We start from the raw sequence: 26183 nt of genomic DNA, 5'->3' as shown, positions 1-26183 counted from the left end.
GATCTTAAATTTACTAAGATTGAATTTTTATTTTGAAATCACTTCAAGTCTGTTACATCTGTCTTCAGGGATAAAATAATTTGACTCACAAGAAAATATTGCTGATACAGTGCAATGTGAGTCAACTCCGGTTTGTTTGGTATCATTACTACTCAGAAAACAAAGATTTGAAAATATCTTTGTTACTTTGTGCGAAACACTTAACACATGGAAAAAGTGGGAAAAAACCCAAGAGAATTGAAATATTATCTGTCAATTCCTGTTACATATCCCTAAATTCAACAGTGTATATCTAAGTTCCTTCTCTTAAGCTTGTCTTCCATTTCAGCATTGTCATAAAAATTAAGTCAGTATTTGACTTTGTGAAGTGGAAATTAAGCTTCGTTTGCCGGCAATATGCACCACATACACAAGCACCTCAGCAGTAGCTGTGAGCCTCGCAAGACTTTCTAATAAGTCGTAAACACCATCCCCAGAGAATGCAGTAAATATACTCACTATGTTTCGACAAACCTCCATAATTTGACAATGCCATCATCAGAAGCTGATGCAAGAATGTTGTATAAAGGATGCCATGAAATACTATTAACATCTTGTTCGTGAGCTTTATCTTGCTTTGCAATCAACATAAAGGATGGTTGATTCTCGTCAGTAACATTATCCTACAATGTACAGTATTATCATTATCCTACAATGTACAGTATTATCATTATCATCCTACAATATTAAATAAACTATAAAGACTTGCCCAACTAAACAATCAGGATGTGAAACAACAATATGAATAATGTGGACATTAATAAAATATAATGCAAAGGTACATTCCACATTAAGCTCATACATACCTGTTCAAAAATATTGATACAATCATCCCCTGAGGCAGTCGCAATCAGTTCTCTGGATCCATGGGACCTAAAAAACACAAAAAATCATTAAAAGAACACTTGCTTTTGAAAAAGAAGATAAAATGGTTTTAAAATGTACCAGTCAACATCATATATAGTTCTTTCATGATATCCTGTCAATGTACAAACACATTTCCATTTTGGATCTTTACCATTAGTATGAATACCTATAATAAAATCATTTTCTTTGAAAAAAGTTCACTAACTTGAATGTGAATCATATATACTAACCTTCTTTATTGTTAGGTGGATATGATTTCCAAATTTTCACTGTTTTATCATCACTACATGAAACTAAACGATCTCCTCTTTTATCAAAACTTAAAGACCACACAGTTGATTTATGACCTTCCAATGTATCAAAACATACCCTGAAAAAATGTGTTTTTTTTACCATTAATATAAGAACATACAAACAGGGTCACCATCTTATACATAATAATACCAATCATCGTCATCTTCACAATAGAGTTTGATTGTATCATCATAACTACAAGACGCCAGTAACTAAAAAAAATTTTTCCTTTAAAGCACTTAATGACAAAGTAATTATTATTACATTTTAATGTCTTTCAAAAACCATGACCAGCCGACAATTTAAAAAAATATAATATAAAACGAATTCCGAAGAAGCAAGACATCTTGAGATTGCAAAATATGCATCAAAACAAGACGTGAAGTGAATTGCAAATTTTTTGACTTTATTTCAAAGACATCATTCTGTCTGAGGATGACTTTGAAATAAAGTCAAAAAATTTACAATTCACTTCTCGTCTTGTTTTGATGCATATTTTGCAATCTCAAGATGTCTTGCTTCTTTGGAATTTGTTTTATATTAACGTCTTTCGATATACCTCTTTCTCCGGATGCCACCGAACACATTTCACATCTTGTGAATGAGAATTTAAAACACTGGCACATTCATACTCTTCACCATCATCTTGAACTAACAGAAATATTTAAACTGAATCCATTCCTATGCAAAATGTCATATATAATACATACTTTATAAAACCAACCTTCCCAAATCCACACACTTTTATCTCTACCACAGGTAGCAAGAAGTTGTCCATTTCGGGACCACGATACAGCTTTTACTTCATTTTCATGGCCTTCAAGGGTTGCTATGCAGTCAAATTCTACAAGATAGATAAGAGACAATTATACATTACCATTTGCAAATAACATTTTTATTATACAAATCACTGACCCTTCTCATTTTTCCTCCAAACACATGTTGTAGCATCAAAACTGGTGGATGCAAGGAAATGACCACAAGGAGACCAACTGACTAGTGTAAACATTAAATGTAAAATGTAACAGTAGCAACTTCCTATAAAATTTGTAATAATTTCTTGTCACCTGATCTGATTGTGCGCTCATGGGCATCTGTCAGGATTGTCTTACAAATCCATTCTTTGTCCTCCTTTCCCCAAATTCTGAAAGAAATCTATATTTGTAAATGCTATTTTACAAAATATGCCAACTCCCATAGCTCACTTGCCTAATCTTCTTATCCGAACCACAGCTAGACAAGAGACTCCCCGAGGGATTCCATGCAACACACCACACTGAACCATCATGACCTGGAGTATTGAAATGCATCATACATCATAAAGAATCAGAATTTAACAGAATCAAGATATCTAAATTAATGGGTAGCTCCCCCCTGGATGCTTTGGTAAATCTTTTCATACAACTGTGACTGTACATTGTATATAAAATATAATTTTGTGAACATTGAATAGAGATGCATATTACAACATATTTAGGATATCTACCTTCTAAGCTTGCTATATTTTCAAGCATTCCATATTCTTTAGCCATTATATATATATATGTATATAATGCTTGATGGTGATGTTTCAGCTCAAATGAGAAAGACAGAAAGTAAAGGAATGTGCCTATAGAAAAAATTTAAAAAATAAAAGATTTCTGGCAGTTTATTCAATATTTTTTATAAACTATTCAATATTTTTTCTTACTTATTAACGACTATGAATAAAATGATATATATTCCTGGTCATGGTGTCATTATTCATTCATTTCAACAAATTTGAATATTTTTCATTTAACATGGAAGCACCGGAAATTGATTTTGACGTTAAATGACGTAATGATTATGTCAATAGTTCAAAGTTTCCTTCAAGTCGTTAGGTAAGTTTTCTCATCTTTTTTCTTATCGTTTTGTTGCGATTATTTTGAAATGTTGCCTATAAATTCATAATTCGTACCTGAGAGGTTGACTGTATTGTTTTATCACGAGTACGGTGTGGAAATGGGAAAGGATTTTAATCAAGTGAATTCAACAATTATTTTACAACGTGCTGAATATCCAAGGCCCGTTCATTTAAACTGTTTCCTTTTTAAGTTGCATTTGTTGAAGTATAATGAATGTAATTTCAAGGCTAGTAAAGTTGCCTTTTCTTTTCACATTCTTATTGTGAATTATTTTATCGACGTGTATATAAAACAGAAAGCGCCGGTAAAAACCGAAAAGAACGTTTGTGTATCTGAGTAATTTCACCACATGGATATCGCCGTGTGAAATTTGATAGGTAGTTAGAGTTTGGATAGATTTTTTTGGCCAAGAAATAAACAAATATTTAAATGAGCAATATTTTTGCTTAGGAAAGTATTTTTTCATTTTCATACCCCCTACTACAAGATATTGTGTTTAGTTTAGATCGATAAACGATGGTTACGCAACAGACCATACCGCAGGGGGATGCCGAAAAGGGAGCAAAGGTTTTCAAACAGAAATGTGCTCAATGTCATACTGTTCATAAGGTTTTGAAACAAAAATGTTTATGCATTTCACTAGTTTCATTTTAACTATTCCATAAGTACTATCTTATGGCTAAAGCTTGGTGAAATTTTTACATATAGGGTGGCCCACATAAGGTAGGTCCAAACCTTTATGGTCTTTTTGGTCGTAAAACTGGACAAGCCCAAGGGTTTAACTATACTCAAGCTAATCAGAACAAGGGAATTACATGGGGTTGGGATACTCTATGGTTATATTTGGAGAACCCAAAGAAATACATCCCAGGTATGAATAATTTATGTCTTTGAATTTAAAGTGTCCCTCGATATCAACAAATGAACATTTGTGGATTGATGTAGGAACTAAGATGGTTTTTGCTGGCATAAAGAAGAAGGGTGAACGTGCAGGTTTTGCAGAACAAATGATCTTTAATGCTTAAATTGAGATAGAATCCTTTTCATTCTTGTTTTTAATTTTTAGATTTAATTGCATATTTGGAGAGGGAGACATCATCTAATGTTGCTGCCTGATTTGATACATGCCATTGGCGAATAATGATTCAATGTTTTTAAGTCCAACCTATTCTAATGTATTATTTATGGTTGATAATAAACATTTGCTTAATTTGTTAATTTCTGTATGAAAAAAGTAAGTATTTGAACCACGTAAAATGTCAATAAACAACTTTTGAAGCACAAGAACACAAGAATTTATTTAATCATAGAATCACAATTTATTAATTTGTCCTTTATATAACTAAAAATAGTAAAATTCTCAACCGCATCATCAAATATCAATTGTTTATATAAGATATTCATCTTTCATAATTACTTCTAAATTTAACAATGTGTTTATATTTTTTCAACCTCCCCCCTCCATTTTTGTTTACCATTCTTCAACGATAACATCTCAGTGATAAAATATCTTTATACTTACTCTGGGCCACCCTACAGTAAATAGGTAATGTTTGCAAGTTCATTCAATTAAAATCAAGACCAAACATAAGCTTTAGTTTTATTGTGATAAAATGGAATCTTAATGCAATATGATGATCTCTTCAATTCATTTGTAGAACAAACAATTCTTTACATGTTTACCTGTGATTGTATGTTATTGCCAACCATGGATACGGGTGGATATTCTCCGTGTACCCCATTCATTTGCATCCCACTTATCATAACATCGCTATGATGAGACGGACTTAACATCTGACCTTGAGATACTTGAATCATTGTAGGTGTAGCCTGGCTCATGTGATTGAAACCTAACACCAAAATTGTAGGAAATGTAAAATTTAAGCTGCATTTACAATTCATTTAATCATACATACATAGAGATTTCATTTATACAACTTAAAGTTAGCATAATTTCACACACAGGACAAAAAATATTTTACTAACTTTGTGTGGACAACAAGCCAATTTGTATTGTAAAGTGTCAAGCTTTGGATATTTTAAGATTAATAAAGACATGCTGTCGGACCAATAACATGGTAGAATGATACCTTGTTCAATTGGTGAAATGCTTTCATTACTGTGATAAAGCATTTTAAGATTAATAGAGACATTCTTTCAAACCTAGGACATGGAAGAACAATACCTTGTTCATTCGGAGAAATGGTATCATTACTATGTGAAGGCATATTCTGTGCTGCTGCTTTTGCTGTATATAAACTGGCTTCTTCTTGAGCCTTTCCAATGTTTTTCTTGTATCTAATACGCTTGTTGCCAAACCAGTTTGACACCTAAAATGTGCAAATCTAAATCTTAAAAAACTGATGAAATTGTCCTTAAAGTAACGCTTAGCTTACTTGAGAAACTGTGATATTGCATTTCCTGGCAAGTTCTTCCTTTGCTTCTTCACTGGGATATGGATTGCTCAAGTGAGAATAAAAATATTCATTGAGAACTTCTGTAGCTTGCTTGCTGAAATTCCTTCGTTTCCTCCTGTAATCAAAAGCCAACATAAATCAAGAAACTATGAACCATTTGTTCATTGCTTAAGTTATTAAATATGTGATAAGATTTTGAAAGCATTCACCTTGCATCAAGAAAACGTGACCTCAGAATCATAACTGCTTCACATGTGCTCTGTTTTAATTGCATTTGAATGGCACTGAACTTCCTATGGATAATGTTAACCATTCTATCTATTTCCTTTGGTGTTATAGGCCTGGCCCTTGATTGCTCTCTTAGAAGGTTCATGACATGAGTGGTAAACTCATGACAGGCCTACAATCAAAATAAGTGTATACAATGCTTACATTACAATTAACCAATAACAATAGAGAAATTCATCACAACTAACCTGTTCATATTTTTCAAGCTCAGTGTGATAAATTTGACGTATTTGAGCAAGCTTAGCTCGATACTCTGAATGTTCAATTTGGTTGTCATGGACACCAGCAGCTGCCGCAGCTGCTGCAGCACTTCCACCTCCTTTTTCGGGTCCAGCAACACCTTCGGCCAAAAGCATATTGTCCAGCCTCATTAACTGTGGGTCAGGGGGTTCTTCTTCTTGAGCACCTCTTATACTGAGAACTAAAATATTTTTCTTGCGTTAATTGCATACATAAAGAAACCATAAAAACTCAATACTTCATACGCTTTTTATTCAATACACACAACTACTCTTTGTTTCGTCTCAAGGGTCATGATACTGCATTCATAACACGTAGGAAGTGTTAAATGGGAATTACAGTAGATCTCACTGAATCGTGAAAGTTCTTCGCTTAATCATAACTCAATTAAAATTGTAGTCATAGAGAAACGAGAGATTCACAATTGTTTCATGGAACAAATTGCTGCGTGCTATTTTTAAAATAAAATTATCGTAAGACATAATTATACATTACAGACGACAATAATAATTTATTTACAGTAATCGAATATCCATGTTGGCTCTTCATGTACGTTTTTTCAAGTCAATATATTTCGCACTCATCGAACACACACTTCAACAGTTGTCAACAAGAGTTGTACGACAAACAAACAGTTCAGTTACAAAATTGTCAGTTGGCGCCATAACAAATACTGCACGAAAACACTGCAGCGATCAAACATTAACTTATATAAACATATGCGATTTAGAACACAAAAATGCCTGCTTATCAATAATATCCAACCTGTTTTCTCCTTTATTTCACAAAGAACACTGAATAAAGCAGGCTTCATTCGATGACAATTTAACGAGTGCTTTCTACAAAAGAAAGAAGAACGCGTGCCTTCAAATCAATACATTCTTTAATCAATACATCGATTATTCATCGTTCCAATTGATTTAGAACGTATAGAATTTTTTGAGTATTCCATATATATGTACCTGGACTGTGCCTCGTCTAAAGACTGATCTGTAATGTTCATTATTTGTTGCAGTACATCACCTATGTCTTGTTTGCGTCCATCCATGCTTTCGGCAACAGCGAGAGGTTCAACCAATGTTTGGTTTTGTTGAGGTTGTTGACCAGAATTTTGTAACATATTTTGGATATTCAACCCAGGAGAATTTGAAACGTTGGTGGTTTGCATGCTGAAGCAGTTTGTCAATATCTGGCTTTCGTAAGCTTACGGCTCCAAACAGAGGAAATTACAATGGCGTCTCAATGACGAGAGAAAACAGCGAAGATAAATAAACACAATCCGTTAATATGCTCTCACTCAGCGTTGTTGTACTTTGTTTTCACCCACTGTGAAATCAAAATTTTATGCTCGATTGGCCGCTTAATTTACCAACACGCCACTCAAATGGGGTTTAACGTTAACTTCTCCTCTGTTTGTGTCAAGATATCGGCGATGACTGACATTCGTAAATGAAGTGACGTCATGTACAATGATCGGGGTTAGTTTGTCTTTGTTTTAATAAAACGAAAATGCATAAAATACGCACTGCTTCCCAATAATTTCGTTTTCAACGAAAGTTTTCTGCGAGGTGACGTCTCAAATGTATTGTAAAGCACATATGTCATTGAAAAACTATCTCTATAGAAACGAATATTTTATTGAAATATTTACTTAGGCTTAACAAACTAGGATGGGAAAGTGCACATTATACTTCTTATCCAAAACAAAATCACAGAAACAACATGCCATCTGAGAAACAAGAAAATATTTCGTGATATCATTATGAACATGAAGAAACTAAATCATAAAGTTATTAAATACAACCTTCGACAAATTGCTCGTCTTTCGTTACACTTGTGAATAAAACAAGCACAATTAATCACTCTTTTCTGAAATATACAGGATTCAGCAATATCAGAATTGAAAATGAAACGAAAAACTCATAAATGTAATAGCCATAGTTGTCTTTGGAGAAGTTTACTTATGTGATCTTGAGCAAAGAACTTTGTTTGTTGTTATTTCACGACTTCGAAAATGATAGTAAAAAAAGCGTCACTTTCAATACAATAATGAACAAAGCACACATAAAGAAATCATATCCCCATCACCATCTGATTATTGCAATCACCATCAATCTCTCTTATGATCGCTATCACCAACACCAGCACCAACACCAACACCATCAATCACCTTTATCGTCATCACCACCAATCACCTTTATCATCATCATCATCACAATCAATCACCCTTACCATCTTTATCATCACCATCAATCACCCTTATCATGGCCATCACAAATCACAATCACCAACACAACCCCCATCGATCACCCTCGCTATCGTCATTACCATTCACAAACACCATCACCATTAATTACCCTCACCACCAATCACCATCACAAATATCATCACCTTGACGACTTCAAAATCATCAATGACATCAAGTACATGATTTGGTAGTCAGCTATATTATGAATAATTAGCAACCAACGCTCAAGCAAAAGGATCATGAACTAACAAATCAATTTAAAAAGGACAGAGCTCAGCTAGATTAAGTTATGATGATATTCTCGGCTGTCCACATACTCATGTCTCACGTACGTTGTCGTCATCAGTATCACGTGTCTTGCAGCTCTCCTAGCGTTGACTATCACTTGGCTTCATTTGGTGGCTTAAACGTTTTTAAATAATTGAGATATAAAATAGAAAAAATAATGATGAAATAGAACTCGCTTTTTTACTAACAGGGAGAGACATAATACCATAATAACAGAGCACTCAAAACATTGTACCCTTAGCAATAAAGAAAGATATTTTTGTTGATAGCTTTCATGATCCTACCTTTTTCATCTTGCATGATCAAGTATACTGGACAAAAATTAGTTCAAAAAACCCTGGAAACGTCAACAATATATACATGTATACAAATAACTTTAATTTATTGAATTAAGAATAAGATTTGTTATTCATAAATTGAATCATTAAAAACCAGCGAACAGGATCCAATTTCATTCAAAGCAATGAAGTCTCCTGTCTTCTTCAAAATCGTTTTTACGTTTGATATGCACAATCAATCATCAATACATCAAACTTTTTTTTACTTTTTTCTTTCGATAAAATCGTCAACAAGTTGCTCCAAAACAGACAACGGTATCCCACCTTCCAACAACAAACAATCGTGAAATTCTTTGAGATTAAAATTTTCACCTAAATGATAAAAAAAACACATTATACGTGAAAAGCAATATAAAACCTTACAGACGATGAAAGCCTCGTTTTAAAACATTATCACTTCACAATACAGAGATCAGATCATAAGTCGTGTTTAAGTTATTTTTACCTAACTCATTTTCGGCTTTTTTACGTAGTTCCCTGATCTTTATTTCCCCAATCTTGTAGCCACAAGCCTAAAAGAATCAGCCAAACACAATATAATAGGTTTGACAATTGGAGTGTACAAATCGACAAGGGAAAAGGCCTGCAAACCTGCCCGGGCCACGTGATGTAACGGTTAATCTCGTTTTCAATTTCATGATGAGGTAATCCTGTATTCTGGATCATATAATCCACAGCTTGTTGTCGAGACCACCTTAACGTAAAGAAAAGTCGTTGGATTAAATCAACGTAATCTTAACGATGGTTTACTAATACTTACCCTTTCATATGCATGCCTGTATCGACAACACATCTGCAAGCTCGGAACATTTCGAAGGAGAGCCGACCAAATCTGTTGGTAACGATACTTGATTATTTAAAGCTCGCAAAGATACGGACAACGCATGTTTACTAAAGAAATTTTAATTAAACTTACAGTTCGTAAGGAGTTTTATACATCTTCATCTCCTCACCAAGATATTCAGAATACAGTCCCCAGCCCTAAAAAAGCGTTCATGCTAAATTATTTTCTTCTTTTATGAAGATTTTCACCATATCTCACTACCTCCACAAACGAAACGTGTAAGGCAAATCTTCCAGGAGCAGAATAATAATTTTTGTCTTCAACATATCGTCTGAAAGCAGGAAGCTTTGTCGCCTCCATGGCTATGCTCAGCTAAAGAGAATAATTAAAGTCAGACGTTAGTACTGGCCTCTACTGTGTATAATACGTATCATCACATAGAACAGGTTACACAAATGGGCTGAGAAAAATACCTGATGATGGTGACCAGGAATGGCTTCATGAAGACTCAATGCTGGGCAACTATATGTTGGTCTTAAAATTCAAGCAATTGTTTTGAGTTTTTGGTACCTTCCTGTCTTTTAAATTTTGTTGACAGGAATATCCCTTACTTTTTCTCCAGTTGATGGGTATTTATGAAAAAGGTGCCAGGTCTTCCTTCTATCGACCCAGCATTAAAAAAAGCTCCTGGTCCGGATATTGCTACTTCAAATGGCATCTCTTTGATCCTGTCAAAGAAAGAAATCCCAATAATCGTGGATTATGCCTCTCATCTGCATAATTCAATTCCTACTCACTCGTAATTAATTTTAGGTAATGTGTTAAAGTACTTTGGCATGAGCTTGTCTATCTCTTTACAAGTTTTTTGGTAAAGCATCATAAACTCATCCTAAAATTGTTTTAAAATCATAAGTGACAAATGCTAAAAACTGCCATTAACTGTTCCTTTCCATGTTTTACCTTGTTGTCCATATAAAATTTCTTTTCATTTTTCAAATATTTCAGAAATTCTGGAAACGATCCTGTATAACCAGTTTCCTTCATGACCTGTACATGACAAATGACTCATTTAACAATTTCAAATGTTCACTAAAGAAAAATACGACATAAGGGCCTCGTACATGAGACATTTTAGTGTGGATCCTAGCAACCTCATCCAATCCAATTTGATGAACCTCATCTGAAGACATGTCTGTACTCAGATGGAATTTCAAAACCTAGGAAACAATTTTATATTGTATTATACTCCATTGCCATTTACTTAAAAGCAGCACTAGCATTAACACACACTTCTTCATAAAATAATTTTCCAGAAGGTAATGAAGTACAAGCAATATCATCACGACAAGCTGAAAGATATGACTATAATGATCTTACTCAAATGCATCATTGGTAGAAAACAAATGCAGAAACAATGAACCAAAGGCTTCACATACATCTTTGATAAAGTTCATTATTTTTGTAAAAGCTGGATACAGTTTCTTAGTGATTGCTGTAAGAGCCTTTTCTTGTAAAGAAATTCTGAAATGAAATAATAATAATAACATTCTACTCAAGGCATTTGCTATTCATTGCCAGCAATTACCGTTCTTTTTCATCAATGGAAGAAGGCAGTTTTTTAAAAGGTTCATAAAATGCAGATTCTTCAGCTGGCGTCTCAACTAATTTTGCAAATTGATTGGGAACGTTCTCCTAAAAAAAAATCACATAAAGCAAAATGTTGTTTGCATTTAGTGAATTTGAAGTAGCAATGAAAAAAATGTACTCAACCATTGAGACTTTAGCATTAACATAGCCAGTTTCAATTCCTTTTTGAAGCAGCTCAATTGTTTGATCAATCTATATTGAGATGAGAAAATGGAAAATCAACTGAAAAACATTCTGGGTATGTCCAAGTAACTACCTTAACTGGAAATTTATTAAATCTTGATAGAATTTTTTCAATATCTTTCAAGTTCTCTGTTTTCATCCATGAGATAGTTTTCTTAAAGTCAATATGCGGCCCTTCCAAACAATTCACAGGAAACAAATGACTAAGAATAAGACAGAAAGTAGGAAAGATGAAAAGCATGGTGGGCAAATGTGTGCAAATAAGATAACACTTTGGAAATAGCCAAGCTAGTACACAAAAACAGCAGCATTACACCAAATTTACATACCATTTGAACCCCATGCCACTGACATATGTAGACAGCTCAAGATGCAACAATTTACAGTTCATATTATCTTCCTAATACAACAAAAATCTAGTAAATAACCAACACATTTATAAAGAGAACTGCAACAAACCTTGCTTAGTAGATTCATATCAATATTTTCCAGTTCTGCAACGAACTCTTTGGCATTTTCCTAACAAATTATCACGACAAAGTATTGTTCAATATGGAATAATAGGGAATGTACGTGACTTTTAAGTAGTGCAAATTTGTATAAGTCAATATGTACTGTGAAAATGTACATAAATAATATCATGAAATTTTAAGTAAGTATCGGAGACTTAATTTTAAACGAAGTACGTTAAACAAGCAACCCAAATAATACAAACCAATCGTTTAGCGTAAGAATTTAAACTCATGTCATCTAAATCATCATCATAGCCATGTTCTCCTATCATAGTGCCAAATTCAGGCGCTTCCTTCAACCTCCATTGCCAAAAGCGATCAAAAACTGATTGCAAAGCTCCTTCCATTATACTCTCCAAAAGAACTTTAAAATATCTCCAATACAATTAGTCTATATTTGCGTGAAAATGTTAAACAAGTGAACTGTCAACTGTCACGAGTTACTGTCTCGACTGTAAGTCTGTAAAAAAGCATCAACCAAAAGGAGAAACGTTCGAAAACCGTTTTTCCGAAGCTTCTCCGACTACTAAATATTTCACCACAAATATTTCACCGACTACTAAATATTTCACCACAAATATTTCAATGACTACTAAATATTTCACCACAAATATTTCACCGACTACTAAATATTTCACCGTTGTGAGACAACAATCATCGTTATATTACAGGATTTTTACACTTCAACTAAAGATTGAATAGAATATGTACAGAAAATGAAAGAATCACTACATTTCTTTCTTTGAGAGGAACGGGTAGACAACCCGACAACCATACAATGGTCCATTGCAGGTTTCAGATATGGCCACACTTTTTTGTTACGTAATAACTTATCGTCATGACTAATCCGATCCATTGAAATACTACAAGGACCCCTTCCTAACACCATCACAACGTGTAAATGTAATCAATTTCCCACAATTTAATAATCACCATAAGTAATTGTTTTAACAAATATTTCTTCATTAATAAACACAATCTTAATTTATATTTTTTTTTCCCGGATGCATGACCCCGGACCCAATTCCCCGGATTCATGACCCGAGACCCATGACCCTGGATTCATGACCCCGGACCCATGACCCCGGACCCAAAACCCCGGATTCATAACCCCGGACACATGACCCCGGATTCATGACCCGGCCCCATGACCCGGGTTCATGACCACGGCCCCATGACCCCAGATTCATGACCCGGACCAATGACCCCGGACCCATGACCCCGGATTCATGACCCCAGACCCATGACCCCGGATTCATGACCCCGGACCCATGACCCCGGATTCATGACCCCGGCCTCATGACCCCGGACCCATGACCCGGGATTCATGACCCCGAACCAATGACCCCGGATTCATGACCCCGGAGCCATGACCCCGGGTTCATGACCCCGGACCCATGAACCCGGATTCATGACCCCGGCCCCATGACCCCGGGTCCATGACCACGGCCCCATGACCCCGGATTCATGACCCCGGACCCATGACCCCGGATTCATGACCCCAGACCCATGACCCGGATTCATGACCCCGGACCCATGACCCCGGATTCATGACCCCAGACCAATGACCCGGACCCGCGACCTGGACATGGGTCATGGATCGAGTCATGGGCGGGTCATGAATCGAGTCATATCGAGTCATGGAGTCGAGTCATGAATCGAGTCATGGGTCGATCGTAATCGAGTCATGGTCATCGATCGTCGAGTCATGGTAGAGTCGAGGTCGGGGTCATGAAGTCGAATCGAGTCATGGGTCGAATCGGTCATGGGTCGAGTCATGAATCGAGTCATGGGGCGTGTCATCGAGGTCATGAATCGAGTCATGGAATCCAGGGTCGTGGTCAGGTCATGAATCGAGTCATGGAGTCTGGGTCATGAATCGAGGTCATGGTCATGGTCATGAATCTGGAGTCATGGAGTCGGGGTGAATCGGGGTCATGGGTCGAGTCATGAATCGGGTCATGGGTCGAGGGTCATGGGTCGAGTGATCATGGGTCATGGGTCGGGTTCTTGTCGGTCATGAATCGAGGTCGAACCGAGTCATGGTCGGGGTCATGGGTCGGGAGTCATTAATCGAGTCATGGGTCGAGTCATGAATCGAGGTCATGGGATTCATGACCCCGGATTCATGACCCCGGACCCATGACCCCGGATTCATGACCCCGGCACCATGACCCCGGGTTCATGACCACGGATTCATGACCACGGACCCATGACCCCGGATTCATGACCCCGGCCTCATGACACCGGACCCATGACCACGGCCCCATGACCTCGGACCCATGACCCCAGGTTCATGACCCGGCAGTTCATGACCCCGGACCCATGACCCAGTTCAAGACCAGACCAGAACCCAGACCCGCGTTGGACCCGGATTCTGACCCGGACCCCATGACCCGGATTCCGCCCGGACCCATGACCCGGATTCGCGACCGGACCCATGACCCATGGCCGGCCTCGGCCGGGTCCATGACCCGCCCCCATGACCCGAATTCCATGACCCGGACCCATGACCCGGTTCGCGGCCATGACCCGATTCCGCCCGGACCCATGACCCGGATTCGGCCCCAGACCCCCATGACCCGGACATGGTCGCCAGACCCCATGAGTTCCATGACCCGGACCCATGACGGAGTCATGGATTCATGTTCGAGACCCCGGACCCACCCGGGCCCGCGGTCCACATGGTTCATGACCTTCATGGTCCATGACCATGGCCGGGGTCATGAATCCCGGCCTTCCCGTTGACCCCGGACCGATGGCCCGACCCCCCCATGACCCGGGGACCACGTTCCGACCCGGACCCAGAACCCGGACCCAGACTCCGGCCCATGACCCTTGACCCCCCGCTGACCGACCCATGACCCGATTCACCCATGACCCGGATTCCCACCCCCACCCCCCTGACCCGGATTCATGACCCCAGACCCATGACCCGGTTCACCCCGACCCCGGCCCCCATGGCCATGACCCCGACCCTGATTCCTGACCCCAGACCCCAGATCCCCGGAGACATGACCAGACCCCGATTCCTGACCTGACCTTCTGGCCGGATTCCATGCTGACCCCGGATTCCATGACCCGGCGATTCCCATGGCCCCGGCCCCGACCCGGCCTGACCCGATTCATGACCCCATGACCCGTTCCGGCCCCGGATTCCATGACCCCAGACCCGGACCCCGGATTCCGGCCCCGGACCCACGGATTTGACCCCCCATGACCCCGGACCGGCCGATTCGGCCACGGCCCCAGGACCCGGGATTCCGGCCCCGGATTCCATGACCCCCAGACCAGCCGGCCAGACCCAGCCCCATGACCCGACCCTTCACCCGACCCCCCATGACCATTCAGACCCATGGCCCCCCATGACCCGCCCATGACCCCGGACCCATGCCCCGGAGCCAGGATTCCATGGATTCCGGCCGGGCCTGACCCCGATTCCGCGCCCGACCCGCCCCGGCCCGGCCCCGGATTCCTGCCCGGCCCATGGCCCCATTCACGGCCCCATGCCCCCGATTCCGACCCGGACTGACCCGATTCGCCCGACCCGACCCCAGGCCCCGGACCCGCGGCCCCGGATTCCGGCCGGACCCCAGACCCGTTCCATGACCCCAGACCCATGACCCGGATTCCCACCCATTCCATGATGACCCCCCATGACCATTCCCCCCATTCCCATGACCCCGGACCCAGCCATTCCGGCCCAGACCCCGACCATTCCATGACCCGGACCCATGACCCCGATTCCCCCATGGCCCCGGCCCATGACCCGGACCCATGACCCCGGACCACGACCCCGGTGACCCGGGCCCATGACCCCGGATTCATGACCGGCCCATGACCCGGATCCAGATTCCTGACCCCGATTCATTCCCCGGACCCATGACCATTCCGGCCCATTCCATGACCCGGATTCATGACCCCGATTCATGACCCATTCCTTCATGACCCAGGACCAATTCGCGACCCGACGGCCCGGGCCCATGACCCCGATTCATGACCCGGAGCCATGACCCCGATTCATGACCCCGACCCATGACCCGATTCCCCCCATCCGACCATGACCCATTCCCCATTCCAGACCATGACCCGATTCACCCACCCGACCCATGACCCCAGACCCATGACCCGGATTCATGACCCGGACCAGCTGACCCAGATCCCGACCCAGTTCCATGACCCAGACCCATGACCCGGTTCATGACCCGAGCCTGACCCGATTCATGACCCGGCTGTCCCATGACCCGGGATGACCCCGGCCTCATGACCCGGCCACCTGACCCGGGACACATGACCAGTTGATTTGCCTCACTGACCCGGACCCATGACCCCGGATTCATGACCCAGGACCAATGACCCCGGATTCATGACCCCGGATTCATGACCTCGGCCTCATGACCCTGGACTCATGACCCCGGATTCATGACCCAGGACCAATGACCCCGGATTCATGACCCCGGAGCCATGACCCCGGGTTCATGACCCGGACCCATGACCCCGGATTCATGACCCCGGACCCATGACCCCGGATACATGACCCCGGACCCATGACCACTGATTCATGACCCGGACCCATGACCCCGGGTTCATGACCCGGACCCATGACCCCAGATTCATGACCGCGACCATGACCCTGGATTCATGACCCCAGACCCATGACCCCGGATTCATGACCGCGGACCAATGACCCTGGACCCATGACCCGGACCCATGACCCCAGATTCATGACCGCGGACCATGACCCCGGATTCATGACCCCAGACCCATGACCCCGGATTCATGACCGCGGACCAATGACCCTGGACCCACGACCCCGGGTTCATGACCCCGGCCTCATGACCCCGGATTCATGACCCCGGATTCATGACCCCGGGCCCATGACCCCGGGTTCATGACCCCGGACCCATGACCCCGGACCATGACCCCGGACCGATTGTTTGATCAATCTCCATTGATATGAGACAATGGAAAAGCCACTGAAAAACCTTCTGGGCAGTGTGCAAATTAATGGTGTGCAATGTGCAATTTGCACATTGTTTTAGCTAAAATGAAAACAATTGCACATCACTTTTTCAAACGATGTGCAAAAATCAGCAGTTTCAACGAAAAACACTGTCGTAAATCATGAATTTGTTCACGTTTAAAAATATTAATTTAGCAATTAGCGCTATGTAATAATTAATGTAATATCGATTTGATTATGTCTCTAAAGAAACACTTTTGTCAAAAAAATTGCACATCATTTTTTCTGAACTAATTTGCGCACTGCTTCTTGGTATGTCCCAGTAGCTACCTTAACTGGAAATTTATTAAATCTTGATAGAATTTTTTCAATATCTTTCAAGTTCTCTGTTTTCATCCATGAGATAGTTTTCTTAAAGTCAATATGCGGCCCTTCCAAACAATTCACAGGAAACAAATGACTAAGAATAAGACAGAAAGTAGGAAAGATGAAAAGCATGGTGGGCAAATGTGTGCAAATAAGATAACACTTTGGAAATAGCCAAGCTAGTACGCAAAAACAGCAGCATTACACCAAATTTACATACCATTTGAACCCCATGCCACTGACATATGTAGACAGCTCAAGATGCAACAATTTACAGTTCATATTATCTTCCTAATACAACAAAAATCTAGTAAATAACCAACACATTTATAAAGAGAACTGCAACAAACCTTGCTTAGTAGATTCATATCAATATTTTCCAGTTCTGCAACGAACTCTTTGGCATTTTCCTAACAAATTATCATGACAAAGTATTGTTCAATATGGAATAATAGGGAATGTACGTGACTTTTAAGTAGTGCAAATTTGTATAAGTCAATATGTACTGTGAAAATGTACATAAATAATATCATGAAATTTTAAGTAAGTATCGGAGACTTAATTTTAAACGAAGTACGTTAAACAAGCAACCCAAATAGTACAAACCAATCGTTTAGCGTAAGAATTTAAACTCATGTCACCTAAATCATCATCATAGCCATGTTCTCCTATCATAGTGCCAAATTCAGGCGCTTCCTTCAACCTCCATTGCCAAAAGCGATCAAAAACTGATTGCAAAGCTCCTTCCATTATACTCTCCACAAGAACTTTAAAATATCTCCAATACAATTAGTCTATATTTGCGTGAAAATGTTAAACTAGTGAACTGTCAACTGTCACGAGTTACTGTCTCGACTGTAAGTCTGTAAAAAAGCATCAACCAAAAGGAGAAACGTTCGAAAACCGTTTTTCCGAAGTTTCTCCGACTACTAAATATTTCACCAAAAATATTTCACCGACTACTAAATATTTCACCACAAATATTTCACCGACTACTAAATATTTCACCGTTGTGAGACAACAATCATCGTTATATTACAGGATTTTTATACTTCAACTAAAGATTGAATAGAATATGTACAGAAAATGAAAGAATCACTACATTTCTTTCTTTGAGAGGAACGGGTAGACAACCCGACAACCATACAATGGTCCATTGCAGGTTTCAGATATGGCCACACTTTTTTGTTATGTAATAACTTATCGTCATGACTAATCCGATCCATTGAAATACTACAAGGACCCCTTCCTAACACCATTACAACGTGTAAATGTAATCAATTTCCCACAATTTAATAATCACCATAAGTAATTGTTTTAACAAATATTTCTTCATTAATAAACACAATCTTAAGTTATTTCTTTTTTCTTTCGAGAAAAATACAATCACTTTATCACAAAATGCACAAACAGAACGTCGCAAAGTTTAATGATGTATCTTCGTCCATAAGAGATTGCCTTCCTTTCATCACAATGTATTTTAAAATTACTCTATATTGCTAATAATGATTTGTTTTCTTCAAGTAAAATTTTTATGAACTGAATAGCTGAGCAGAACTGCATCCAGCAATAATATTGCTCACCAGTTAAAGTCTCGTTTGAATAGTTATTAATGAAGTCGACAGTCGTCAACAGTCCCTTGGGGTTTGCGTGCATCACAACGTAAATAAGAACCGGTGTAAACGCGTCAGCACCAACGGCATCGCCGCTGGACATACCCAGAAGGCTCGTGATTATTGTACAACACCGCTGAATACATTTGAGTTTATCTTTTGGTGTCTGCAAATGTTCAATAAAATTGTTGAACAAACGAATTTCAAGAAAAAGTTTTAGCGTCTCGTGGGGCAACGTACCTTATAAGCCGGAAGACAATTGAGTTCATTTTGAGCAGAAAACCATGGCGCCTCGTTTTGAAATTCCTAGCAAAACATTAAAACGAACGAGATGATTTTCGTGATTAAGAAGAGTCAATACCAAAGAAGATAATATAAAAACACACTTCTTTTATTTCAAGTAATGTAAAATCTTCGCCAATGGACTTGCACAAAGACTTCACACTTTCATGAAACACGCTGAAAGGAAAGGATGTAAAGTATGTTTACAAAGTGAAAAATGAGGTAAAAAGTAATCATGCATAGAAAAAAATACACACAAGAAATAAAGCTTACACATCTCTACTTTTATCAGGTTCGCCAAAAGAATAAAGAGCTGACGAATATACTCGACAAATTATTGATCTGTCGACTGCATCGAAAATCTCTTCCTGTTGAAGAACATTTGAACCTAAATTAAAATAAAATGGAAATCATCTTATAATCAAAAATGACGTAGATTCCACATTTATAAATTTCCAGTATCATGCCACTGTTTACTGGACAGCATACACCAAGGGAGAAGAAAGGATAAGCCATACACCAAGGGAGAAGGAAGGATAAGCCATACACCAATGGAGAAGGAAGGATAAGTCATACACCAATGGAGAAGGAAGGATAAGTCATACACCAAGGAAAGAAAGAAGATAAGCCATACACCAAGGGGAGAAGGAAGGATAAGCCATACACCAAGGAAAGAAAGAAGATAAGCCATACACCAAGGGAGAAAGAAGATAAGCCATACACCAAGGAAAGAAAGAATATAAGCCATACACCAACGGAGAAGGAAGAATAAGCCATACACCAAGGAAAGAAGATAAGCCATACACCAAGGGAGAAGGAAGATAAGCCATACACCAAGGAGAGAAGGGAAGATAAGCCATACACCAAGGAGAGAAGGGAAGATAAGCCATACACCAAGGAGAGAAGGATAAACTATACACCAAGGAGAGAAGGGAAGATCAAGTTTATAGTAAATGAGAACAGCATTACCTTTTCCAAGGGGAGTTTTTCTTATTTCGTCTTTAATGCCTTGGACGAAAATCTTCATTTCATAGCTCTGCCAAAATAAAACAATAGGATCGTTCTAAATCAAAGTCAGAGAAATAGAGAGGTATTACCTTTTCATCTGCGGCAGGCAGACGAACAAACTTTGATGCAAAAGCATCAATTTTGTCTTTTTGATCCACTAAGGCCAAGGTAACACATTGCATCATTAAATGTCGTCGACATACTTCTCGATCCCTAATCATTAAAGGTAAAAAAGCAACATTACAAGGAGAAATGTGTATAGGAGCTAACTTTACCTATAAACACTTGTGTATAGGTGCTAACCTAACCTATAAAGACTTGTGTATAGGAGCTAACTTTACTTATAAAGACTTTTGTATAGGAGCTAACTTTACTAATAAAGACTTTTGTATAGGAGCTAACTTTACTTATAAAGACTTTTGTATAGGAGCTAACTTTACTAATAAAGACTTGTGTATAGGAGCTAACTTTACTTATAAACACTTTTGTATAGGTGCTAACTTTACTTATAAAGACTTGTGTATAGGAGCTAACCTGACCTATAAAGACTTGTCGTCAGTTCATTTAGACATTGCCAACTAGCAAATTAAAGTTGATCAATGCCATCTGACTTATTAAATGATAATTTATGATAAAAAAAAGACAAGTATTTTAGTTTTACTTTCAAGTAAATTTTGTATGAAAAAGACATAAGGATCGAAGATCTTCTCAGTGAGCACCAAACTAAGGTCAGCAAATGATGTTCATTATGAGAACCATTGTTGTTACCTGTCGTTTCGTTCTAGAAATTTTTCCAGAAATCGTCGTGTAGCAATTAAACTTTGATGAGTTCGGACGAGATACGAAAGATAAACTTTTCTGCTGAAATATTCTCGCTTTAATTCATTCAAAACATCACGATATCTGTAAAACGTGTCACAAATTAAAGTTGTAGATTACATGGGATTGATCGATACATTTAAGTAGTGGATAACATGGGATTGATCTATACAATAAAGTAGTGGATAACATGGGATTGATCTATACAATAGAGTAGTGGATAACATGGGATTGATCTATACAATAAAGTAGTGGATAACATGGGATTGATCTATACAATAAAGTAGTGGATAACATGGGATTGATCTATACAATAAAGTAGTGGATAACATGGGATTGATCTATACAATAAAGTAGTGGATAACATGGGATTGATCTATACAATAATGTAGTGGATAACATGGGATTGATCTATACAATAAAGTAGTAGATAACATAGAATCAGTACCGACTTTCTGGCAGTTTTTCAAACGTGCTTATCGTTTCATGCAGTCTCGCCATCATCATTGAATCATCGCTCAACATTGCGTCTGCTAACTCTTCTTTAAGAAATGTCATTAATGTCTTGTTCGTTTTTTTGCTACGATAAGAAACAAAACAATTGCAATCAATGGATTATTTGTATCTAAAGTAACAATTAACAACTGCATTCTTATCATACCTTATGTCAAATGATTCAACAGGAAAAACTGGTGCTGAGCCATTACTTAATATTATTCGTAACTTGTTCTTTGCATCTACAAAAACATCTTCCTCGTCACGTGACACTTTGACAGGCGTTGCAGGCGTGACTGTGGCGTGAATATCACGTGGTCGATCCTTCTTGATGTTGTCATATTTATGCATTATCTCATCGCCTCTTTCTAAAGAGAAATATCAATGATTTCCACATAAAATTAGATGGATGAATGAGTGGATGCTATGAGACAGAATGGAATAAATGAAAGAATGAATATGTGTGGACTGTGGATGCTATGAGATAGAATGGGATAGATGAAAGAATGAATATGTGTGGACTGTGGATGCTATGAGACAGAATGGGGTAGATGAAAGAATGAATATATGTGGACTATGGATGCTATGAGACAGAATGGGATAGATGAAAGAATGAATATGTGTGGACTATGGATGCTATGAGATAAAATGGGATAAATGAAAGAATGAATATGTGTGGACTGTGGATGCTATAAGATAGAATGGGATAGATGAAAGAATGAATATGTGTGGACTATGGATGCTATGTGATAGAATGGGATAGATGAAAGAATGAATATGTGTGGACTGTGGATGCTATGAGATAGAATGGGATAGATGAAAGAATGAATATGTGTGGACTATGGATGCTATGAGATAGAATGGGATAGATGAAAGAATGAATATGTGTGGACTATGGATACTATGAGATAGAATGGGATAGATGAAAGAATGAATATGTGCGGACTATGGATGCTATGAGATAGAATGGGATAGATGAAAGAATGAATGTGTGGACTATGGATGCTATGAGACAGAATGGGATAAATGAAAGAATGAATATGTGAGGACTGTGGTTGCTATGAGATAGAAAGGGATGGATAGACAAATAGTGGATAGCACAAAAAAAAGATTGCACATATCCATAAATACAGTTCAGTCGTTAGTGTGTTTGTTTCTTACGTTTGGACATCATTCTGTTGCCCGCTGAAGAAACAGTTTTCATAAAATTGTTGTGATCATTCAACTGTTCGGAACGTTTTATATTTGTACGACTCTTTTTTCTTGCGTTTTCCAAGCGCCGTTTTTGTTGTGACGAAATGACACTTTGAATGTTCTGTTTCAACGATTTTCTATTGTGGTCGCTAACTTTTCTCCCTTTCAATACAATAAAATAAAAACTAACTTCGACATATTGCCAATTATCCTTTCAACAAGCACAGAAAACTAAATCATACAATCATAAATGAATTAGTGTTGTCTGTGATACCTTTATGATAAATAGTTCCTTTTGAAATGCCACTCTCGCTACTCGAACTAGCAGAACTAGAAAAACGCGTGCCACTTCCGCTACTCGAACTAGCAGAACTAGAAAAACGCGTGCCACTTCCGCTACTCGAACTAGCAGAACTAGAAAAACGCGTGCCATTTCCGCTACTCGAACTAGCAGAACTAGAAAAACGCGTGCCACTTCCGCTACTCGAACTAGCAGAACTAGAAAAACGCGTGCCACTTCCGCTACTACCGTGACTTTCTGAACTTATAAAGGAATCATCTGAACTGAAGTTGGAATTGAATGATTCATTTCCTTTTGCATCGTCAGTGTTCCCGAGATCTATAAGCAAATTTTGATTTGTCGGTGAAAGAGGTGGGCTTTTTACCAGGGAAGGCGGCCTTGATACAGAGAATATCTCCGACGGATGTTTCTCCTTCACGTTAAAAGGAAGTGGGTTAGATGACTGCGTTTGCCTAACAACAACATTTGTGAAAGGATCGTTTCCATTTTCAGGATTATTATGTCCAGATATAACTTGAGAGGATCGATTAACAACGACTGATGAAAATGGATCATCGTGATTATTTGTAGGAATAGACGGTGCAAATGAGGATGCGGCGAAGGGGTTCGTGGGAGGATAGTTGTGGATCATCTGTTGTTTTGAAGATGAATCAACAAATGAATCTCTAAAGCCAAGTCCAAGAGCATCTTTGGTTGAATCAAAGTTGTCTAACTTGATATTAACTTCTTCCGTATCTTGCAGCAGTTTATCATCTGACGAGGACTCGCTGAAAGAGAAATGTAAAACAATTTAGTGATGTATATTAGAGCAAATAAAAATTTTTCCCCTCACATCACTTTTATTCAGTATCATTAATGTATCCACTCACAACTCTGATGTTGGGTTTAAAAGTTCACTGTGATTGACTTACCCGCTTACATCACTATCAGAAAGATCATTGACTAGATCATCTACATTTGTCTGTTTGTTTTTACGTCTTTGTTTAGGGGTAGGTAAACCAAGAACCTAAACAAATGATAGAAATACTTGATCCGTTCAAAAATCACATCTAAATCATAAAATATTTAATTTCAACACAATAACCTTTTCCTCAGGTAGCAAGCCAGGACAGTCAATAATATTCACACCAAGTGATATGACCACTACAATCTCTTCTTCATTTAACGTTGCACAGAACGCACTGAAAGCAGTTTGTAATTCATGACGGATATCAAAATTCTGTGTTGAAATGCTCATATTTGCAAGGTCTTCGGCAACTGAGGGAACATCTTCAACATGACTTAGTGCATGGTCTAAACTTTCGTAATTGATGATGTGATCAAAAGACATCTCACTGTTTCTTTCTAAGCCAGAGTTTTGAAAATATTTGATTTTGTAAAGTAAGGAAACCTAGATAGATGACAATTTCACACAAATATAAGTATTTGCTTCATGCAAGGCTAAATAAAATTCACTTTTTCTTACCAAAGAATCCAAGTCAGTTTTAGAAATGAGAACTGATGTTCGGGAAATTCCAGGCATGCTGTCTTGTTTAGATATGTTCAATTCAGAATCTGACTGATTAACCAAACCATCAACTATAGTATGGAAAGCCGTCTACAAAAATTCATCATCTATTAAAATATATAAAATTAAGAGAAGCCGTGACAGTTCATATTTACCTTATCCAAGTTTTCATAAAATTGTGTAGCTTCAGAACTCAAATTTGAAAGGTTATCCCCACATTCAATGGCAACCAATGTTTGAATAATTGACGCCAGTTTCATTAAATTAAACTTTGCTACACCTGAGGCCACAACTTCCGTAATAATGATACGAGGTTGTGGTTGTCGTAGCACTGGTACAAGTACTTGATTGAAGAAAAATCTCATTACCATCAAACGAGCTTTCTCTACATTAAATCCACGCTCTAAAGAGCACTGATAAAAGTGTGTAATTATGTCTTTAAGCAAGTCTGGTAAACATGGCAAACTATTACTGATCTTATTCAAAAATAAATAAACAGTTTCAGCAAGATTCATCCAACATGCAATCTTATGACTATTGATTCTGTCCCTAGTCCCCAGAGCCCCCGGTTCACCAAATTTTGCACGGACTTCGCGACTATCCATAACTGAAAGTAACTCATTTTCTTCAATTGTCCAAGGGTAGGAACTACCCAATAAAATATCCAAAACAAACTGACGACATACCATTACCAAGAAAGCTCGGCATGGCAATGAGGTATTCAATATGACGTCAAGTAACTCCACAAAAGAGTTACAATCATGATATATGTTAAGGGGTCGTTCTGAGTACACCAAATGATATCGTATAATCGCCTTCACAATTAGCAATACTGAAATTTCGTCGGCCGGAAACAAACACGACGCATACACAGAATGTACTATAGTCTGAACAAACGCAGAAATATTTAAAGTATACTTATCAGCAAGAATGAAAATACTCTTCAGAATCTCCGTATTTTCACGTAATTCGCGCAAAAAGTTGCTGTACTTGACTTCCTTAAAGCCCACTAAAGCGTAGCCATCTTTAAATTGTATAGAATCAAGCAAACTGGAGGTATACACACACTCATAAGCGAAATTCGATCCACCCTTTAATCTGACCAAATATCGCCATTGCTGGCCAGAAATCCACAACCCACGGAGAAGCGAGTCACTAATAGATTCAATGCTGTTATATTCTTTCTGTAAATGTTGCTTTTGTTTATTAACAAAAACAAATTCATCACGGAGACGAGATCTTAACCCAAGAACGTCTATTTCTTCCTCGTCCGCCATTTTAAAACGGCAAAGTTTGGGATCTGGGGTGAAGGCTATTTCAGATATGGTAGAGCACCTTGTGCCCAGGCCCTTTAGCTTTAACTTGTCTACTTAAAGCTATTAATAATTAATTTTCAGCATATTTACATATTACATCGCGCTTACTCTTTCGCAACATGGAAGATTATACTTTATCTGATTTACATATTCCAAAAATTGACAATATTGTCAACGAAGAAAATCCTTTTTTCGGTTATGTAAGTTCTTTGGAAAAAGCGCTTGAGCTCGTGAGGGATTTTGAAAACGCGACCACGACAAAATTCACAGTCTTCACGAAAACAAAGA

The 26183-nt window shown here is 38.8% G+C and overlaps 5 protein-coding genes across 9 annotated transcripts; 1 reads left to right on the top strand and 4 right to left on the bottom strand.

The window, feature by feature from the left end:
* Positions 1 to 9: 9 nt before the first annotated feature.
* Positions 10 to 2957, bottom strand: LOC124438104 (probable cytosolic iron-sulfur protein assembly protein CIAO1 homolog). 2 transcript variants are annotated; one of them, XM_046988094.1, is made up of 12 exons: positions 2891 to 2957; positions 2687 to 2809; positions 2406 to 2491; positions 2268 to 2344; positions 2116 to 2196; positions 1925 to 2044; positions 1760 to 1851; positions 1351 to 1412; positions 1137 to 1276; positions 985 to 1072; positions 846 to 912; positions 10 to 662 (listed from the first exon to the last, which is right to left on the bottom strand). In XM_046988094.1, the coding sequence occupies exons 3-12, from the start codon at positions 2486 to 2488 to the stop codon at positions 498 to 500; spliced, it is 975 nt and encodes a 324-aa protein (XP_046844050.1). In that variant the 5' UTR covers positions 2489 to 2491; positions 2687 to 2809; positions 2891 to 2957; the 3' UTR covers positions 10 to 497. The 2 variants fall into 2 exon arrangements, with proteins under 2 accessions (XP_046844050.1, XP_046844048.1); XM_046988092.1 differs by having other exon boundaries at positions 2410 to 2491.
* A 57-nt stretch (positions 2958 to 3014) lies between these two features.
* LOC124439110 (cytochrome c, somatic-like) lies at positions 3015 to 4373 on the top strand. 2 transcript variants are annotated; one of them, XM_046989333.1, is made up of 5 exons: positions 3015 to 3062; positions 3587 to 3695; positions 3795 to 3957; positions 4032 to 4079; positions 4153 to 4373. In XM_046989333.1, exons 2-5 carry the CDS (start codon positions 3603 to 3605, stop codon positions 4200 to 4202), a joined length of 354 nt encoding a protein of 117 aa, XP_046845289.1. In that variant the 5' UTR covers positions 3015 to 3062; positions 3587 to 3602; the 3' UTR covers positions 4203 to 4373. The 2 variants fall into 2 exon arrangements, with proteins under 2 accessions (XP_046845289.1, XP_046845288.1); XM_046989332.1 differs by having other exon boundaries at positions 3032 to 3062; positions 3592 to 3695.
* LOC124439109 (pre-B-cell leukemia transcription factor 1-like) lies at positions 4358 to 7486 on the bottom strand. Its single transcript, XM_046989331.1, has 8 exons — positions 6994 to 7486; positions 6797 to 6870; positions 5980 to 6212; positions 5713 to 5903; positions 5483 to 5618; positions 5272 to 5416; positions 4770 to 4936; positions 4358 to 4619 (listed from the first exon to the last, which is right to left on the bottom strand). The coding sequence occupies exons 1-8, from the start codon at positions 7197 to 7199 to the stop codon at positions 4605 to 4607; spliced, it is 1167 nt and encodes a 388-aa protein (XP_046845287.1). The 5' UTR covers positions 7200 to 7486; the 3' UTR covers positions 4358 to 4604.
* A 1438-nt stretch (positions 7487 to 8924) lies between these two features.
* Positions 8925 to 17994, bottom strand: LOC124439105. Of its 3 annotated transcripts, XM_046989322.1 has the most exons (20): positions 17967 to 17994; positions 17711 to 17770; positions 11979 to 12038; positions 11849 to 11919; positions 11593 to 11722; positions 11460 to 11528; positions 11275 to 11381; positions 11126 to 11210; positions 10980 to 11051; positions 10811 to 10906; positions 10650 to 10736; positions 10487 to 10578; positions 10301 to 10417; positions 10163 to 10223; positions 9951 to 10061; positions 9822 to 9886; positions 9666 to 9737; positions 9497 to 9599; positions 9351 to 9417; positions 8925 to 9217 (listed from the first exon to the last, which is right to left on the bottom strand). In XM_046989322.1, exons 2-20 carry the CDS (start codon positions 17726 to 17728, stop codon positions 9108 to 9110), a joined length of 1593 nt encoding a protein of 530 aa, XP_046845278.1. In that variant the 5' UTR covers positions 17729 to 17770; positions 17967 to 17994; the 3' UTR covers positions 8925 to 9107. The 3 variants fall into 3 exon arrangements, with proteins under 3 accessions (XP_046845278.1, XP_046845277.1, XP_046845279.1); XM_046989321.1 differs by lacking the exons at positions 17711 to 17770; positions 17967 to 17994 and adding an exon at positions 12235 to 13118; XM_046989323.1 differs by lacking the exons at positions 17711 to 17770; positions 17967 to 17994 and adding an exon at positions 12270 to 12332.
* A 643-nt stretch (positions 17995 to 18637) lies between these two features.
* LOC124439104 (GTPase-activating protein and VPS9 domain-containing protein 1-like) lies at positions 18638 to 25920 on the bottom strand. Its single transcript, XM_046989319.1, has 15 exons — positions 24735 to 25920; positions 24538 to 24669; positions 24157 to 24462; positions 23984 to 24078; positions 23046 to 23839; positions 22739 to 22933; positions 21744 to 21945; positions 21531 to 21662; positions 21032 to 21166; positions 20353 to 20476; positions 20225 to 20291; positions 19529 to 19643; positions 19360 to 19432; positions 19214 to 19279; positions 18638 to 19139 (listed from the first exon to the last, which is right to left on the bottom strand). The coding sequence occupies exons 1-15, from the start codon at positions 25854 to 25856 to the stop codon at positions 18852 to 18854; spliced, it is 3846 nt and encodes a 1281-aa protein (XP_046845275.1). The 5' UTR covers positions 25857 to 25920; the 3' UTR covers positions 18638 to 18851.
* Positions 25921 to 26183: the final 263 nt, after the last annotated feature.

Source organism: Xenia sp. Carnegie-2017, unplaced genomic scaffold (assembly GCF_021976095.1).
Source record: "Xenia sp. Carnegie-2017 unplaced genomic scaffold, XeniaSp_v1 HiC_scaffold_19, whole genome shotgun sequence".
In the NCBI taxonomy this organism is placed as follows: Eukaryota; Metazoa; Cnidaria; class Anthozoa; order Malacalcyonacea; family Xeniidae; genus Xenia; species Xenia sp. Carnegie-2017.
Note: the sequence above shows the minus strand (reverse complement) of the source record. Positions and strands in the feature narration are given on the sequence as shown.

Excerpts from the sequence above, each read along its gene's own strand:
- LOC124438104 (XM_046988092.1), bottom strand. The coding sequence starts at position 2,732 with ATGGCTAAAGAATATGGAATGCTTGAAAATATAGCAAGCTTAGAAG. Across the intron at positions 2,492-2,686 it reads AAATATAGCAAGCTTAGAAG|GTCATGATGGTTCAGTGTGG; the intron begins GTAGATATCCTA and ends TCAATACTCCAG. Across the intron at positions 1,852-1,924 it reads AAGTGTGTGGATTTGGGAAG|TTCAAGATGATGGTGAAGAG; the intron begins GTTGGTTTTATA and ends TATTTCTGTTAG.
- LOC124439110 (XM_046989333.1), top strand. The coding sequence starts at position 3,603 with ATGGTTACGCAACAGACCATACCGCAGGGGGATGCCGAAAAGGGAGCA. Across the intron at positions 3,958-4,031 it reads CCCAAAGAAATACATCCCAG|GAACTAAGATGGTTTTTGCT; the intron begins GTATGAATAATT and ends GGATTGATGTAG. Across the intron at positions 4,080-4,152 it reads GAAGAAGGGTGAACGTGCAG|ATTTAATTGCATATTTGGAG; the intron begins GTTTTGCAGAAC and ends TTTAATTTTTAG.
- LOC124439105 (XM_046989321.1), bottom strand. The coding sequence starts at position 12,378 with ATGGAAGGAGCTTTGCAATCAGTTTTTGATCGCTTTTGGCAATGGAGG. Across the intron at positions 11,723-11,848 it reads AGTGGCATGGGGTTCAAATG|TCATTTGTTTCCTGTGAATT; the intron begins GTATGTAAATTT and ends TCTTATTCTTAG. Across the intron at positions 11,382-11,459 it reads TTAATGCTAAAGTCTCAATG|GAGAACGTTCCCAATCAATT; the intron begins GTTGAGTACATT and ends ATTTTTTTTTAG.
- LOC124439109 (XM_046989331.1), bottom strand. The coding sequence starts at position 7,199 with ATGCAAACCACCAACGTTTCAAATTCTCCTGGGTTGAATATCCAAAAT. Across the intron at positions 5,904-5,979 it reads AGCTTGAAAAATATGAACAG|GCCTGTCATGAGTTTACCAC; the intron begins GTTAGTTGTGAT and ends TTTTGATTGTAG. Across the intron at positions 5,417-5,482 it reads GCAATATCACAGTTTCTCAA|GTGTCAAACTGGTTTGGCAA; the intron begins GTAAGCTAAGCG and ends TGCACATTTTAG.
- LOC124439104 (XM_046989319.1), bottom strand. The coding sequence starts at position 25,856 with ATGGCGGACGAGGAAGAAATAGACGTTCTTGGGTTAAGATCTCGTCTC. Across the intron at positions 22,934-23,045 it reads AGGAACTATTTATCATAAAG|GGAGAAAAGTTAGCGACCAC; the intron begins GTATCACAGACA and ends TTGTATTGAAAG. Across the intron at positions 19,140-19,213 it reads ATTGTCTTCCGGCTTATAAG|ACACCAAAAGATAAACTCAA; the intron begins GTACGTTGCCCC and ends GAACATTTGCAG.